We start from the raw sequence: 16384 nt of genomic DNA on the forward strand, positions 1-16384 counted from the left end.
TCTGCTAACCAGATTTAGCTAATCACCAATGATTGGGGAAAAAATATAAAATGATTTTGTACACAATTACCTGATTCAATTCCATTTTATACATTAGAGAACTGAAGTTCAGAGCAAAGAATCCTGTGTCATATTGTTTTCGCCCGTCTGCTCTTACCAGAGTTGGCCTGCAGCCCAGAGACTTTCTGTGCCCAGAGTTTCTTTACTATCTAATGCTGCCCTCTTTCTCACTGCTACATCTCTTGGCCTGGCTTTGGGATCAGATTGCTTCTGGCTTTAAAGTATCTTGTATTCTCTGAAGCAGTGTGGCAGATGAGAAAGTGGTAACAGTGGACAGAGAGTAGCTTTTCCCATAACTAATAAATAGTCCTGTTGTTACTAAAGCAGCAGAAAAATGTCAGATGGTAATAGAAAATATGCACAGTCCTTATTGTGTGTTAGACACTATTGCAAATTTTTCTGTGTATCGCAGCTCATTTAATGCTCACTGTAGTTTTTTTATATAAATACATTATCATTACAGATGAGATCCTGAGGTACAAACAGGTTCCTTACTTTGCCCAAGGTCATATGGCGACAAAGTGGGATAGGAATGGATGCCATCCTTTACCTTCATTTACAACTATGATGCTTTTCCTCAAACTTTTTATTTTGAAAATTTTCAAAAGTACAGAGAATTTTAATAGTACAGTGAACACCCGCATACTTAACTCTCTCTAGATTTAACAGTTACCAACATTTGCCACACTTACTCTATCTGCATTTATGTGTGTGATCATGACACTTCAGCATCTGCCCTGGGCAGGTCACCCCCAAATATGCCTCAATGGCATACCCACTGTTTTGAAGTAAAGTTACTTGAGAAACAGCAGGTTTTGGGAAAAATACTTGGGATGGACATGTACACACTGCTATAACGAAAATGAATAAACAAGGACCTACTCTATAGTACATGGAACTCTGCTTAATGTTATGTGGCAGCCTGGATGGGAGGGGAGTTTGGGGGCTATACACCAAAACAAAAAGTTTGAAAGCAAATAAAGAACACTCTGACCACCCCACACCACCCCCCTCACTGAAAGTGGTAAATAAATCACTTAGTGGGAAATATTTATTTGGGTACCCAACTCAAAATTATTCTTAGCTCTGTTTCCTCTAACTGTTTTGTAGACCTATAACCCAAATCTGAACGGAGGTTAAGGTGTTAAAGGAACGGGGGAGGTGGGAAGCAGAGCAGAAAGGCGGGAGGTGGTCGCAGGATATTGCCTGGGACTGCCGCCTCAGTGGATTTTGGGAATTGTAGTCCGCCAGTCGTCCAGGGCATTCCGGTTTAGGGAACCTGACTACGAGTCCCAGAAGCCTTCGGAGCGGCTCTCTGGGAACGCACTTCCGGGGACGCCGAAAGGGAGACGCTCCGAGAGGCTCCTCAGTGTGGGCGAGGGAAAATGCCCTGGATGTGAGAAACAGGTAGGTGTGGGCAAGAATGTCTGGTTTCTGGGTCTTTTGCATAAGTAGTTGAGGATTTTGTGTAAGGTTGCTTAAACGAGGAGAGTCACTCAGCATTGGAAAGTGCTGACCACCTTTGTGGACGTGAACGCTAAATGAGGAGGTGTTTGACGAAGCTCTCAAAATTAGTTTGGACCCAGTACTATGAAAATGTCGAGGTGTCCGGCCAGGGCTAGGGGCTTGGCTGGCCAGGTGTGTGCTGTGGAGGTGCTTGTTGCTATTTTTGAATCACTAGCTCATGCTGGTTGTGTAATGATGACCTGCTCTCTGTTCAAACCCACTTAGTGGTGCGGGGATGAGCTTGTTCTGAGAGCGTTCATAGTCACTGTTGCGGTCTCTTTCCATTGGCTCTAATCAGGAAAGCTCTGTGTCTTTTTTATTTTTAACCTCCTCTGTCTTTCTACCAGCTCTGATGCTCCTGAGGACACAGCTCAAAGGGAGTGCAGAGAGGGTCAGGGGGAGGCGAGCTTCTCTGGAAGCCTGCTTTGCTTTTCTCTGAAGCCCAAGTTCTATGTTACAGGCTTTGCAAGGGGCCAGTCGTGACGTTAGAAGGCCAGACTTGGTGACCTGACTTTAAAAGGATAGCTCAGAGATCCTATTGTGTGTTTTATATTGTGAAAACTTAACTTTGGAGTAAGTAAGCAACTGTGACTGAAACCAACCAGACATATATTTAGAAAAGAAAAAGAAAGTCTGGTTGAAACCCCTTTCCTGCAGACTGTTGGGAACATCATTCTACTTTATGATCATTGTAGGGCTAGCAGTATATATGTATATAGACACGCCTTTAAGCCAGGAAGCTCTTAGGCGTTACAAGTTTTCCTTCTCACCCTTCTATTTGAGGTAAATAGATAAATAGTGTTTGAAGAGGAAGTTGTTGATGCTTAAGAAAGATATATGAAAACATGTAAATGGTAGGTTAAGCTGTTGGTGGAACTATAAACTGAAAAGAAATTCTAGTTGCAAGTTTTAGGGGGCATGGTACAAAGCAACTTTGATTAGTTTTGTTGTCAGTATCCTTTTAAAAGGAGTAAAACTGAGGAAGAAACCTCAGGAATGTGTTTTATGCCAAGACACTAATTAGATAGTGTTTCATCAACCTCCTTCTTCTTTCACTGTAGTTATGAAAAAATTTCCAAAACAGTGATTTTCATCCTTATTTTTCCTATCTTCTTAAGTCACAAAATGAGAGTTAATTTTTTTCTTCTGTAGCTCACAAATAGATATTGTGTGAATTTAAGAATAAACTACCTTTTTTTTTTTTTTAAACTTACTGCCCACCTTTTTTGGCTTAAGATTTCTTTGATTTTAGATGGTTGGTAATTATTTTTCCTAATTCCATATGAATTAAAATTGAGTTTTTTAAAGAAGTACATATTAATTTGGAGTATTTTTCCTGTTTCTTTAGGTCCAGGTCATCTTGGCTGTGTTCAGATGTGCATATATTTTTTCTAAGTTGAGTAAAGTTGTTTTGGAACCTTCAAGTACCTCAAAGAGTAAGTACATCCCTTGATTTTATTTCTTCCTTTTACTTCCATATATATGACACTTTTTTATTTTAACAAAATAAAGCTATAGGACAGACTTCCATTCCAGGTGCTATGTTGATGATCTACAGTTTCTAAGAAAACCCTTCTAAGGGAGACGGTACCTTCTAAGGTAGAAGGGACTGCTAATGTTACTACTGAGGATTAATGTAGCTGCTATTACAGATGTGTTCTCAGGTAGCTATTCCTTAGAATTGTCCCTGAAAAAAATACAGTAATGGATCTGGGAATTCTTAAAGCTCTTAGCCACTATTTCTGCTCCAAACTTCTTTGAACTTTATTCAAAACCACAGGAAAGATGTTCTTTTGAAAAATATTTTTATTTGAAACATCTTTGATAACCTTTAATTGTGTATCATCTCCTCTGGAAGTCATTGTGGAGCAGTCAGATATGCAGTGGGTGTTTCAGACAGAGGCCTCATCTGATTGGTCAGTAGCTGTTCTCAAAGAGAATGCGCTCAAGTAAAGCTACCAATAATCGTCAGACTTAAATTTCTCACCCTATTCTGTTTTACCAAGGGTTTTACTGTTTATGATCGCACAACTGTCTTGGGGGGCATTTGAGAAATTTGAGATGCAGAGGGCATAGGTGACTTGCCCGGTTTGCAAATGGTGGTTTGTGACTGGTGTTTGAGTCTTGGGTCGCCTGGGCTACAATACCACGCTGCCTCCCGGATGGAAACAGCAAGCCCACACATCTGTATATACAACTCAGCTCAGGGCTTATCGCCCAGCTAGTGTTCGTGTGTGCTCCTCAGGTTGTTCAAGTGTATTCTTAGCCTTGCACATCTGCTGCAGTCGCTAAAAGGGGGCTTTCATATGGCAAAAAGATGTTTGTTTCTTTTCCTCATTGGGAGAAATATTTTAAAAAGGAAATAGAAATACAAGTATTAAAAAATTGTTTAACTTTGATAAGCAAACATTAATTCGATATATGAACCAGTCTTAATGGCAAGAGGCACATCCTGTATGTAACATACCTATTAAGTTGAAAACACGAGAATCAACTGTCATAATTGATTGCCTTACCATGGTGGGAATTAACCAGTGTCACTAAACTTACATATGTGTTTCTAGAAGCAGAGGCTGCATATAAATAACCTGGGAATGGCCTCATCTTTCTTGGGAACTTTCTGGGGAAAGAAAATGAACTTCATTTTTAAAAATGAGAGAGACTTTGACCAGTAAAGAGTGGAAAGCAGGGGCACATTCTAGAAACAGTTTGGAGGCTTCAGAACACAGAGTATGCATGAATGTAATGAATGGAACTAATCCTGGAGCAAATTTATAACTGTCTGTGTCCTCACCATACTCATATGAACCTTCCATTTGTTTTTTTGTTCATTCATTAAACAAATTGAATGCCTTCTATGTGCCAGTGTTGGACACAGTGAATAAAACAGAAGGCTCTCTGTCCTCCTGGAATTTACAGTCTGGTGAGAAGGATAAACACTGAACAGAGAATATAAGCAAATTCACTGCTATCAAAGAAAAAATATAAAGGTGCAACCAGAGCGTGTAACTAGGGACGGGGGAAGGGGAGTGGTCGGAGAGGAGAGGGGAGGTTTAGGTCCAGCCTCCCTGGAAACTAGAAAGATAAGTACATGTCAGCTAAGCAAAGAATAGGATGGGATTAAGAAAGTTCTAGGAGGAAAAACAGCATGAGAAAAAGCCCACATTGAAAAGCAAAATTTGAAAAGTTAAAAGCATTATGGCTACATAGACTAATATGTAAGGTAGGAAACTGAGTCAATAAGTGGGCTAAGAATCTGGCAGGAGCCAGATGGTGGGAAGTAAACCTTTGGAAATTGTGGGAAAGATTTGAAACTTTGGAAACTTTATTCTGAGTAAACTATTAATAGAAAGCTATTGAATGCTAAGAAATGCAGTGAAATGATCAGATTTGCATTTTAAAAAATGATGCATGGTTTAAAATTGGTAGAGCTCCAAGAGTCGGCATATCTTTCAGTTTTAAATCACTGAACATATTCCTTCTCTCACTGTCCCTATAAGATGTTACTTCATACCTCTAGTGGGATATACTACTTTCTATCAAATAACACATAGGTAGAGTTAAGAGCAGGGTATAAAATGTAAAGCCACCAGAGAAGGTTACAAAGAGTGAGGACATTAATTCCAGCACTGAGATTGAAATTCAGTTAAATTGAGGTTCATAATATTTCTCTTCTGAAAAATTCCATGGTATACTTGTTCAGTTCAGTTCAGTCACTCAGGCCTGTCTGACACTTTGCGACCCGGTGGACTGCAGCACGCCAGGCCTCCCTGTCCATCACCAACTCCCAGAGTTTACGCAAACTCATGTCCATTGAGTTGGTGATCCCATCCAAACATCTTATCCTCTGTCGTCCCTTTCTCCTCCTGCCCTCAATCTTTCCCAGCATCAGGGTCTTTTCAAATGAGTCAGCTCTTCGTATCAGGTGGCCAAAGTATTGGAGTTTCAGCTTCCGCATCAGTCCTTCCAATGAACACCCAGGACTGATCTCCTTTAGGACTGACTGGTTGGATCTCCTTGCAGTCCAAGGGACTCTCAAGAGTCTTCTCCAACACCACAGTTCAAAAGCATCAATTCTTTGGCACTCAGCTTTCTTTATAGTCCAACTCTCACATCCATACATGACTACTGGAAAAACCATAGCCTTGACTAGACGGACCTTTGTTGGCAAAGTAATGTCTCTGCTTTTTAATATGTTGTCTAGGTTGGTCATAACTTTCCTTCCAAGGAGTAACTGTCTTTTAATTTCATGGCTGCAGTCACCATCTGCAGTTATTTTGGAGCCCCCCAAAAAAATAAAGTCAGCCACTGTTTTCACTGTTTCCCCATCTATTTGCCATGAAGTGATGGGACCAGATGCCAAGATCTTAGTTTTCTGAATGTTGAGTTTTAAGCCAACTTTTTCACTCTCCTCTTTCACTTTCATCACGAGGCTCCTTAGTTCCTCTTCACTTTCTGCCATAAGGGTGGTGTCATCTGCATATCTGAGATTACTGATATTTCTTCCTGCAATCTGGATTCCAGCTTGTGCTTCTTCCAACCCAGTGTTTCTCATGATGTACTCTGCATATAAGTTAAATAAGCAGAGTGACAATATACAGCCTTGACGGACTGCTTTTCCTATTTGGAACCGTCTATTGTTCCATGTCCAGTTCTGACTGTTGCTTCCTGACCTGCATACAGATTTCTCAAGAGGCAGGTCAGGTGGTCTGGTATTCCTGTCTCTTTCAGAATTTTCCACAGTTTATTGTGATCCACACAGTCAAAGGCTTTGGCATAGTCAATGAATCAGAAATAGGTGTTTTTCTGGAACTCTCTTGCTTTTTTGATGATCCAACAGATGTTGGCAATTTCATCTCTGGTTCCTCTGCCTTTTCTAAATCCAGCTTGAGCATCTGGAAGTTCACAGTTCATGTATTGCTGAAGCCTGGCTTGGAGAATTTTGAGCCTTTGCTAGCCTGTGAGATGAGTGCAATTGTGCGGTAGTTTGAACATTCTTTGGCATTGCCTTTCTTTGGGATTGGAATGAAAACTGACCTTTTCCAGTCCTGTGGCCACTGCTGAGTTTTCCAAATTTGCTGGCATATTGAGTGCAGCACTTTCATAGCATCATCTTTTAGGATTTGAAATAGCTCAACTGGAATTCCATCACCTCCACTAGCTGTTGATAGTGATGCTTCCTGAGGCCCACTTGACTTCACATTCCAGGATGTCTGGCTCTGGGTGAGTGATCACACCATCGTGATTATCTGGGTCATGAAGATCTTTTTTGTACAGTTCTTCTGTGTATTCTTGCCACCTGTTCTTAATATCTTCTGCTTCTGTTAGGTCCATACCATTTCTATCCTGTATGGAACCCATCTTTGCATGAAATGTTCCTTTGATATCTCTAATTTTCTTGAAGAGATCTCTAGTCTTTCCCATTCCATTGTTTTCCTCTATTCTTTGCACTGATCGCTGAGGAAGGCTTTCTTATCTCTCCTTGTTATTCTTTGGAACTCTGCATTCAAATGTATATATCTTTCCTTTTCTCCTTTGCTTTTCGCTTCTCTTCTTTTCACAGCTATTTGTAAGGCCTCCTCAGACAACCATTGTGCCTTTTTACATTTCTTGGGGATGGTCTCAATCTCTGCCTCCTGTACAGTGTCACTAACCTCTGTCCATAGTTCATCAGGCGCTCTGTCTATCAGAACTGGTCCCTTAAATCAATTTCTCACTTCCACTGTATAATCATAAAGGATTTGATTTAGGTCATATCTGAGTGATCTAGTGGTTTTCCCTACTTTCTTCAATTTAAGTCTGAATTTGGCAATAAGGAGTTCATGATCTGAGCCACAGTGAGCTCCTGGTCTTGTTTTTGCTGACTGTATAGAGCTTCTCCATCTTTGGCTGCAAAGAATATAATCAATCTGATTTCGGGGTTTACCATCTGGTGATGTCCATGTGTAGAGTCTTGTCATGTTGGAAGAGGGTGTTTGCTATGACCAGTGTGTTCTCTTGGCAAAACTCTATTAGCCTTTGTCCTGCTTCATTCTGTACCCCAAGGCCTGTTACTCCAGGTGCTTCTTGACTTCCCCTATAATGAAAAGGACATCTTTTTTGGGTGTTAGTTCTAAAAGGTCTTGTAAGTCTTCATAGACCCGTCCAACTTCAGCTGCTTCAGTGTTACTGGTCGGGACATAGACTTGGATTACCGAGATATTGAATTATTTGCCTTAGAAGTGAACAGAGATCATTTTGTTGTTTTTGAGATTGCATCCAAGTACTGCCTTTTGGACTCTTTTGTTGACTATGATGGCTACTCCATTTCTTCTAAGGGATTCTTGCCCACGGTAGTAGATATAATGGTCATCTGAGTTAAATTCACCCATTCCAGTCCATCTTAGTTCGCTGATTCCTAGAATGTCAATGTTCACTCTTGCCATCTCCTATTTGACCACTTCCAATTTGCCTTGATTCATGGACCTAACATTCCAGGTTCCTAGGCAATATTGCTCTTTACAGCATCAGTCCTTGCTTCTGTCACCAGTCATATCCACAACTGGTGGTGTTTTTTCTTTGCCTCTGTCTCTTCATTCTCTCTGGAGTTATTTCTCCACTGATCTCCAGTAGCATATTGGGCACCTACCGACCTGGGGAGTTCATCTTTCAGTGTCCTATCTTTTTGCCTTTTCATGCTGTTCATGGGGTTCTCAAGGCAAGAATACTGAAGTGGTTTGCCATTCCCTTCTCCAGTGGACCACATTCTGTCAGACCTCTCTACCATGACCCGTCCTTCTTGGGTGGCTCCAGACGGCATGGCTTAGTTTCATTGAGTTAGACAAGGCTGTGGTCCATGTGATCAGATTGGCTAGTTTTCTCTGATTGTGGTTTCAGTCTGTCTGCCCTCTGATGCCCTCTCTCAGCACCTACCATCTTACTGGGGTTTCTCTTACCTTGGACATGGGGTATCTCTTCATGGCTGCTCCAGCAAAGCACAGCCGCTGCTCTTTAGCTTGGATGTGGGGTATCTCCTCATGGCAGCCACTCTTGACCTTGGATGTGGGGTATCTCCTCTCGGCCGCTTGCTGCTCCAGGTATACTTGTTGGCTCTCTAAAAATAGGACTTTTAGTTAGTTTCTGGGATCTGAGGCAAGTATGCTTGAGCAGAAGCAAATTCAGGGGACTGATACAATACCGGGATTGATTTGATGCAGGATAAATTTGAACACATGTTAAATTGAAATAGATATTAAATATTGATCCAGCTCTGTTTATTAGTGCCACTTGATAGTCTGTAGGCTAAGAACTTCGGAAATTTATTTATTAGTAATAAAATTGATTTTGATCTTGTTTCTCATTCCATTTGTAGGAGTCAGGGGTATAGGGGAGCTTGAATGAAGAAAACTCAATTATACTGATACTCCAAGCATTTGTCCCCTGCCTCTGAAAGCAGGAAGGAATTGTGATTGGGTTAGGACTTAGCAGTGGTGATCTGAAGGTGTTCTGAAGCTTTGAAAGGAATTGAGGGAAAACTTTTTTTTTTTAACATCTTCACAGTGTTGATTAAATCGTCTTTCTTTTCATTGCTCAGTTTTTCTCTCACCCTGAATTATTCATTTTTATGAACTGGTATATCTTATTGAGTCACTTTGGTTGATACCTAACAATGATCACTTGATATGTAGTAATCAGACACCTGTTTCATTATCAGCACTTTGAGTTTTGATAAAACAGCATATTCTTTCCCTCAGTCTGATGGTTAACATATTGGGGCAAAGTCCAGACAGATCTTTATGGTCTGGGTGTGCCTCTAGGACCTAACATAGTGTTTTGCATGTGCTGAATAGTAAATCCCTGCCAAATGAATGATTGTGTAGTAATGGCTACTTCCTTCTCCAGTTCTATACCATTAAGAGCCTACCTTTTTAAGCTACTGTGGTCTTGGATCAGAGCCTAGTATTTATTTATTCAGATATTCCTAAAATGACTTGTGTGCTAGGCACTGTGCAAGTTGCTGTCAGTGTACTGGGGAGAAGGTAAATGAGCCAACAGAAAGCTGGATTCTAGAGACTGACAAGACTAGTGGCATTTTCCAGTGTAAACATCCTCAAACCTGCACCAGAGTTTCCATCGTTGGACTCAGGTGGTTGGTTGGTTGCTAAAATCAGGCATTTAAAATTTGCAGGAAAAAAAAATAAATTATGACCATAATTCCTCTAAGTATTTTCACCTATAACATTTTTTTTTTAAAACAATTACTACTTTTGGTAATATTGACAGAAGACAACATGATAAACAAATAGTAAACTAAGAACAGGAGAACTTACAACTAGTTATTCTTAACTTGAGGACTTTAAAAAATAGTCACTTTTATATTTTACAATATAAAAATCACTTAAACTGATTTTTATATTGTACACTTACATATGTGTGTGTATAAGTATTGTACACATATATGTTTTCTGCTACTAAAATTATTCCCAGTTTCTGTCGTTGGACTAAATATATTGTAAATTAAAGCAGTCTGTTCTGTTGCCTTGCAGGAGACATGATAGAAGGTAGAAAAAATACATTTGAGTGGTGTTTGGAGAGAGAATTTCAAACTCCTGAAGAAATAAAGCTGAATAACATACTGGTTTTTATAATATGTCATATACAGATAAAGAGCCCAGCCTTTTAATTTGCGATGAAGGGTCTTGCTAGCGTTAGTAGAGGCAGGTTGTCGTTTCAGAAACCTTTGCATTCATCTTGTATGAGCAGTAATAGTAGTCTAACCAATTGTAGTATGTCAGTATTATAACCAATAACCAATAGTTGAATCTGAAAAGCATGCCAGTCATCGTGAATCAGTGAGGAAGTGGTGAAGCAGAATAACGTCAGGGGCCTTTTTTCTGTCTTTTTGGTTTGACTGACTCATTGGAGAGGAGTCTAGCCCGGTACATAGGGATGAGCTGTCTGCTGCTGCTTATTTAACGTTTATGCCACAGATGTTCTTTGAACTGCTCCATGATGGCAAGCACTGAGCTGATCACCGAGTGCTTAGAATAGTTGACACTCACATCGCACTTCCAAGGCGCCAGATACACTTTTAAGCACCTGGTGTCGTATTCATTCATTGAATACTTAGAAAACCTGTGAGTTAGGCACTGTTACTCTCCGCATTTTGCAGATGAGCAAAAGGAGGCACACAGTAGTGTTGCTGATCCCAAGTCACTTGGGTCACTTGGCTGGTAACTGAGGAAGCAGGGATTTGAATTCACGCTGTCTAGCTCAACATGTGCCTTCAGCTGCCCTGCTGCCCTCTTCCCCACACCTTTGCCTGTTCCGCTAGTCTCCTTTCACATCTGCGTGAGCATCGGAGGCTGGATTTGTGTTTGGAGTTGATGGTTTGCGCATGGTGCTGTGACCCTGCACTTTTGAGTGTCTGACACATCCAAGTGCCTGATATGCGGGTGTTGAATGAGTGATTTTTGAGAGAAACTGAGAGAATTTCAGATGTGATGTTAAGCGAATTTGGAATTGTGTTGGTTGTTCATCTGATTCACTGGGTAGAAAAATGCTCATGTGTGAAGACTTGGGTTGCTATATGACCAGTCGGTGGTAAGCAGTGGTGTGTGTGTATACCAGTGCTCTGCGGTCATGAGCACATGCGCTCATTCCCGTTCCTACTGCACGTGGAGACACGGGACAGAATCCCCGTTTTATTCCACGTCCCTGGTTGTGTTTCCAGGCAGCCCACCCTTCCTGCTCTGCTCTCCCGGGGTCCCCTCATGATCTGTCCTCTTCTGTGTCCCCCAGTCTGACTGGCAGTACTGCACACGCCTGCCTGCCTGCCATGGGCTGTCGGGATGTCCACGCGGCCACCGTTCTCTCCTTCCTGTGTGGAATCGCCTCGGTAGCAGGCCTCTTTGCGGGCACGCTGCTTCCCAACTGGAGGAAGTTACGACTGATCACGTTCAACAGAAACGAGAAGAACCTGACCGTCTACACAGGCCTGTGGGTGAAGTGCGCCCGCTATGACGGGGGCCATGACTGCCTGATGTACGACGCTACCTGGTACTCCTCCGTGGACCAGCTGGACCTGCGGGTCCTCCAGTTTGCACTGCCCCTCAGCATCCTGATCGCGATGGGCGCCCTGCTGCTCTGCCTGATCGGAATGTGTAACACGGCCTTCAGGTCCTCCGTGCCCAACATCAAGCTGGCTAAGTGCCTGGTCAATAGTGCGGGCTGCCATCTGGTGGCCGGGCTGCTGTTTTTCCTGGCAGGCACTGTGAGCCTCTCCCCGTCCATCTGGGTCATCTTTTACAACATCCACCTGAACAGGAAGTTCGAGCCAGTCTTTGCATTTGACTATGCTGTGTATGTCACTGTGGCTAGTGCTGGGGGCTTGTTTATGACAGCCCTGCTACTATTTATTTGGTACTGTGCTTGTAAGTCCTTGCCTTCTCCTTTCTGGCAGCCACTGTACTCCCATCCTCCTGGTATGCATACATACTCACAGCCCTATTCCGCCCGTTCCCGCCTCTCTGCCATTGAAATCGACATTCCAGTTGTTTCCCACACCACCTAATGGGGAAATCATTGTTAAAGAAAACTTGTAGCCTCGCGTTTCCCTCGTGAAGGAGCTGTTTTGGACCTATGTCCATTTTCCTCTGTTCCTGATCAGTCAATGAAGCCAAATCTATATGTCTTGGTAGGATGAAGTGCTGCTAGTTTTTATGAAAAGTACAATATTTTAAATGTGAATCATTCCTTTTATCTTGCTTCTTGTGCTCAAAGCATTTTTAACCTTCATATTGATATCTGATCAGTTATTTAGGTAGAAAGGACCTGTGTCTCAATTGAGGTGATTTAGAGCCACATAGTAAAAAATGATTATTAAGAGGAGCTGTTGTATGTGATCCTTAGAAATATTTCAGAATGTCAGAATGTGTATTGCCCTTTTTCTATAATTCCTTAAATTGGTGGGAAAAAAGGGACAATTTCAAATTAAGCTTTTTTTTTTTTCAGGTAAGGGTAATGGTTTATCAGTAGCCAGTCTACCAGCTTAGGCTGTAACTTTTCTTACTTCTTTCTCGGGGCTAATTGTATTGAATAGAGTTTGGTATTTTGAAGATGACTTTCTTTTGTGAGTTCTTATCTTCTACCTCATGCCTATATTTAAAAATAAAATGTATTTTAAGTGATGTCAGAGAGAATAAGCTTAACCTTGAAAATATCTGTTAGTATGGATAACATTTAACCTAATTATAAAAGCTAATGGTTCTATAAGTTGTATTATTAGATTTAAACTGTGCCAGATGACAGATCGGTGCTTCCTTTGAGGCAAAAAAACCTTTTCTTCCAGATAGCATCAACCAGGTGGCACTCAGGCCCACATGGAATCTCTTAGTGACCAAGAGAAAGGAATAAAAAGGTCCGAGTGGTTAGTTCTCCTTCAGGTAGTAGCAGGGGACAAGCGTCTGTTCTTCGGTGACAACAGCTGAGACTCATCAGGGTGACTGCCTGTTGGGTGATGGGTGGGGTGAGGCATGGCCTCCCCATGACCATGTTCACTCTTCATTCAGTTCCCGCCCCCATCACCGATTATTTCTATGACCGTGTATCTTTGCCCAGCACATTACAAGGTGCTGTAGAGGATACATGGAAAGTATGAGATCTCGTCCCATCTACTAAGAAATTTTACTTCAAGATAGAAGATCAAATGGTTAACTGACCTCCGTGGCAGCTGGTCTTCACTTCTTAGTCATTGTTCCTGGAGTACATTTCACCCAAAGACATGGCTTTCTGGCAGACAGGCTTATTGTAAATACCAGCAATATTTGGAACCAGAAATTCAGTTTGTTGGATCCTTTAGAGCACCTACCTTAGCCTTGATGCTGTGGTAACAGGGTATCAGATTCATGAGAATTGGATGGGCCACAGTGGTAAAAAACAAACCCACCAATTGTTCCCTTTTCACCTCTAAAAATATGATGACATGTCAAAGAGGGAGAAGTATTTAAAATCTCTCTTCTAATGGGATAATGTTGAGAGGAAACCATGTTAGCACCAAGATGAATGCTTAGAGATTCAGGGATATTGGGTCTTCACCCTTAGGAATTTGAGCTGCTTACTTATTTGATGTAATTTGCTCCACATCAGTACTGTGTTCATGGGGGATTTGTTCTATCACCCATTACAAAGTTCACATACAACTAGTTGCATGATCGACATGTTACTGTGCCTCTTTTGCAAATCTGAATATGCTTCTGGTACTTCTGTGTATAAAGCAGTACTTTCGTTGCTAATTCCAAACACTGGTTTATGTAAATAGCAGTAAATCCAGTTGTATAATTTTTAAATGCCTTCAGTTGAAAGCATGCAAAACTCTGGTTTTTAAGTGATAGCTTCTGATTTCCTTCAGTTCTTTTTACTCTGCTTGGATGTAGCTGAGTTTTGATCATTCCAAGACAACAGCAGGTAGAATTTTGAGATTAATGTTCATTTTCCCCTTTACTAACTAATTTATGTCCCTATTCTCACTGACTTTGTCCAGAAGTGTCAAGAATTCCACCATTCTTTCTATAAACAATGTTAAAAGCAGACCCAGCCTTTAATATTCTAGACAGTTTTTAGTCCATGGGACCATATATATAAAATGTTGAACTTTTACTACAAGCATTTTTTGGATTCTTTTCATAAACTGTAGCCTCAAATTAGTGTTTATTATGGATTCATTTGGCAAAAGAAACAGCTGTTTTCCTTATTGTCATTAATATTTCAGATTTGCTATCAGAAACTATTCTTATTCTTCAAAGCCATCAAAGGAATCCATATATTTATAATTTTTTAAAATAACTTTTGAGCATTCATCAGGCTGTCATTGTGATGGGGGATATCTTTCTTTTGTTGTTACAAGTCTCTTCATGTTAAAGGCCTTTTACAGAAGGTTGGGAAACAGTTTGGAAAACCTTAAATGTAGTATGATTTGGTTTATCCAACCATGGGAGGAAAAAATGCCTGAGTTTACTTTACTTGTAAATAAATATACACTGTAATAGATAATATGTTTGCTGTAAACTGCTGTGTAAAACTTCGATAAAACTGCACTGTACTTCTTGATGTTTATTAAAAGATGTATTTTTACAAGTTTCTGTTTCTGTCCTCATTTTCATCAGTGGTTTAAGGTGAAATATTTTGAGAAATGTTTCTCAAATATGTGCAAATTGTAAAAGACACAGTCCCTTTTTAAGCCCTGTAGAATAGCAACTGTAATCAGAAAACTTGGCATTATTATTTCGGAAGCATCAAGACCCTTCATTTCTAAGAGTGGTCTTGGGAGTTCACTGGACTATTTCAACATTCCCCAGAAAAACAACAGATAAAGTCAAATGGGCCAGACTTGCCTCGTCAGTGGACTTTTCCAGTCATCTGTGCTCTTGGAGATTGAGAGTTCTCAAACGGTTAAGTGGGAGAACACTTCTTCATTCTTCAGAACTCAAGGTTACCAGGAAAAGTGGTCCTAATAGGTAAGTCACCTCAGAATTTCCGGGACCTGGAATGAGCATTTAGTTTTTGGCCTCCCAGTGTTAGTGTTCACAAGCACGCCTCACTGAACCCATGGCTCTAATGAGTCATTCGATGCCAGAGCTGTATGTTGCCCTAGAAGTGTGAAGCCATTTTAGGCTGGCCATCCCCATAGCTGATTATACTAACACTACAATCTGGAATCTGCCCCCAAGTTGCACAAACTCCCTAAGGGTGGCTGAAATGCTGGAGAAACTCCTCATGCTAACCAAATTCACAAGAGTGATTTACCAACCAGAAGTGAAAAATATAGATGGCTTGCAATCACTATCCAAGACCAATTTTTAAAAATATACCCTACGCAGAGCTCTTTGGAGAAAAAAACTGATTCCAGTCCAGGGGTAGGAAAAGTGCAAGATGAGCCCAGCACATCGTCTTCTGCAAAAAGAAACGCTCGAAGAAGGATGGGGACTTAGCAAATTACACAGGAACTGGTTTAAAGAGGTTCCTGCTGGTTGAATCTGGGACAATCTAAGCATCAAAATAACATGGAATCTATTGAATAAAGCAAAAATCCGTGCATCCCTACTGATAGAAATGGGAAGAAAGAAAAGTTGCTTTTTCCAGTAAAATACCAAATGATCAGTATAGAAAAATAGATGGAGTTGGGAAAACATCAATGGAATTAAAACTGATTGGTGAAAGTTTGACAAAAACAGGATATTTACATAGTCTCAAAATACTGCTCTACAAATAACTTACTAATTTCAGAGGGGAAAATAGTAACAATGGATCAACTTGGCAGTTGCAACTTTAACCAAGTGAATAAATTTATCAACAATGTTAAACCAACACCATGCACCTCTTGATATGATGCAATGAGAAGGTCAGATCACTGCTTTTGTGTTAGTTCCACTAAGAACATTGCTTAAGACTTATCTTGTGGAAACATGTAGCTTGTCAGCTCTGCTGTTGGCGCTTTGCTTCCTTCTCTACCTCTCCTGATCTCACAGCTCTTCAATTTTATAAAAAAGCATAAAAACTTACAGTCAAAATGATCTCTAAAATATTTCATGTTTTAGGATAGAATTTGAAGAGCTTGCGTCAGGTTTCTCTGGAAAAAATAAAAAGGAAAGGTCCTTGCAGAAGAGAGATAAATCAAAGTGACAGAACCATAGGACTCAAGGGATCTGAATTAGCTGTCCCATTTCATTGATTAGCAGTACCTTCAGTCCTGAAGCATACTGTCAGGTTAGCCTAAGGGCTCTCTCCTTTCCTTCCCCTCGCCCACTGGAGACCCTTTCTAGGAGAAAGTCATCCTTCCTGA

At 40.8% G+C, this 16384-nt stretch overlaps 1 protein-coding gene across 1 annotated transcript; it reads left to right on the forward strand.

Moving 5' to 3' along the window:
* The first annotated feature begins 1375 nt into the window (after positions 1 to 1375).
* Positions 1376 to 14679, forward strand: CLDN12 (claudin 12). Its single transcript, XM_061164849.1, has 3 exons — positions 1376 to 1467; positions 2915 to 3002; positions 11347 to 14679. Exon 3 carries the CDS (start codon positions 11384 to 11386, stop codon positions 12116 to 12118), a length of 735 nt encoding a protein of 244 aa, XP_061020832.1. The 5' UTR covers positions 1376 to 1467; positions 2915 to 3002; positions 11347 to 11383; the 3' UTR covers positions 12119 to 14679.
* The last annotated feature ends 1705 nt before the right edge of the window (positions 14680 to 16384 follow it).

This window comes from Dama dama, chromosome 18 (genome assembly GCF_033118175.1).
Source record: "Dama dama isolate Ldn47 chromosome 18, ASM3311817v1, whole genome shotgun sequence".
NCBI classification, from domain to species: Eukaryota; Metazoa; Chordata; class Mammalia; order Artiodactyla; family Cervidae; genus Dama; species Dama dama.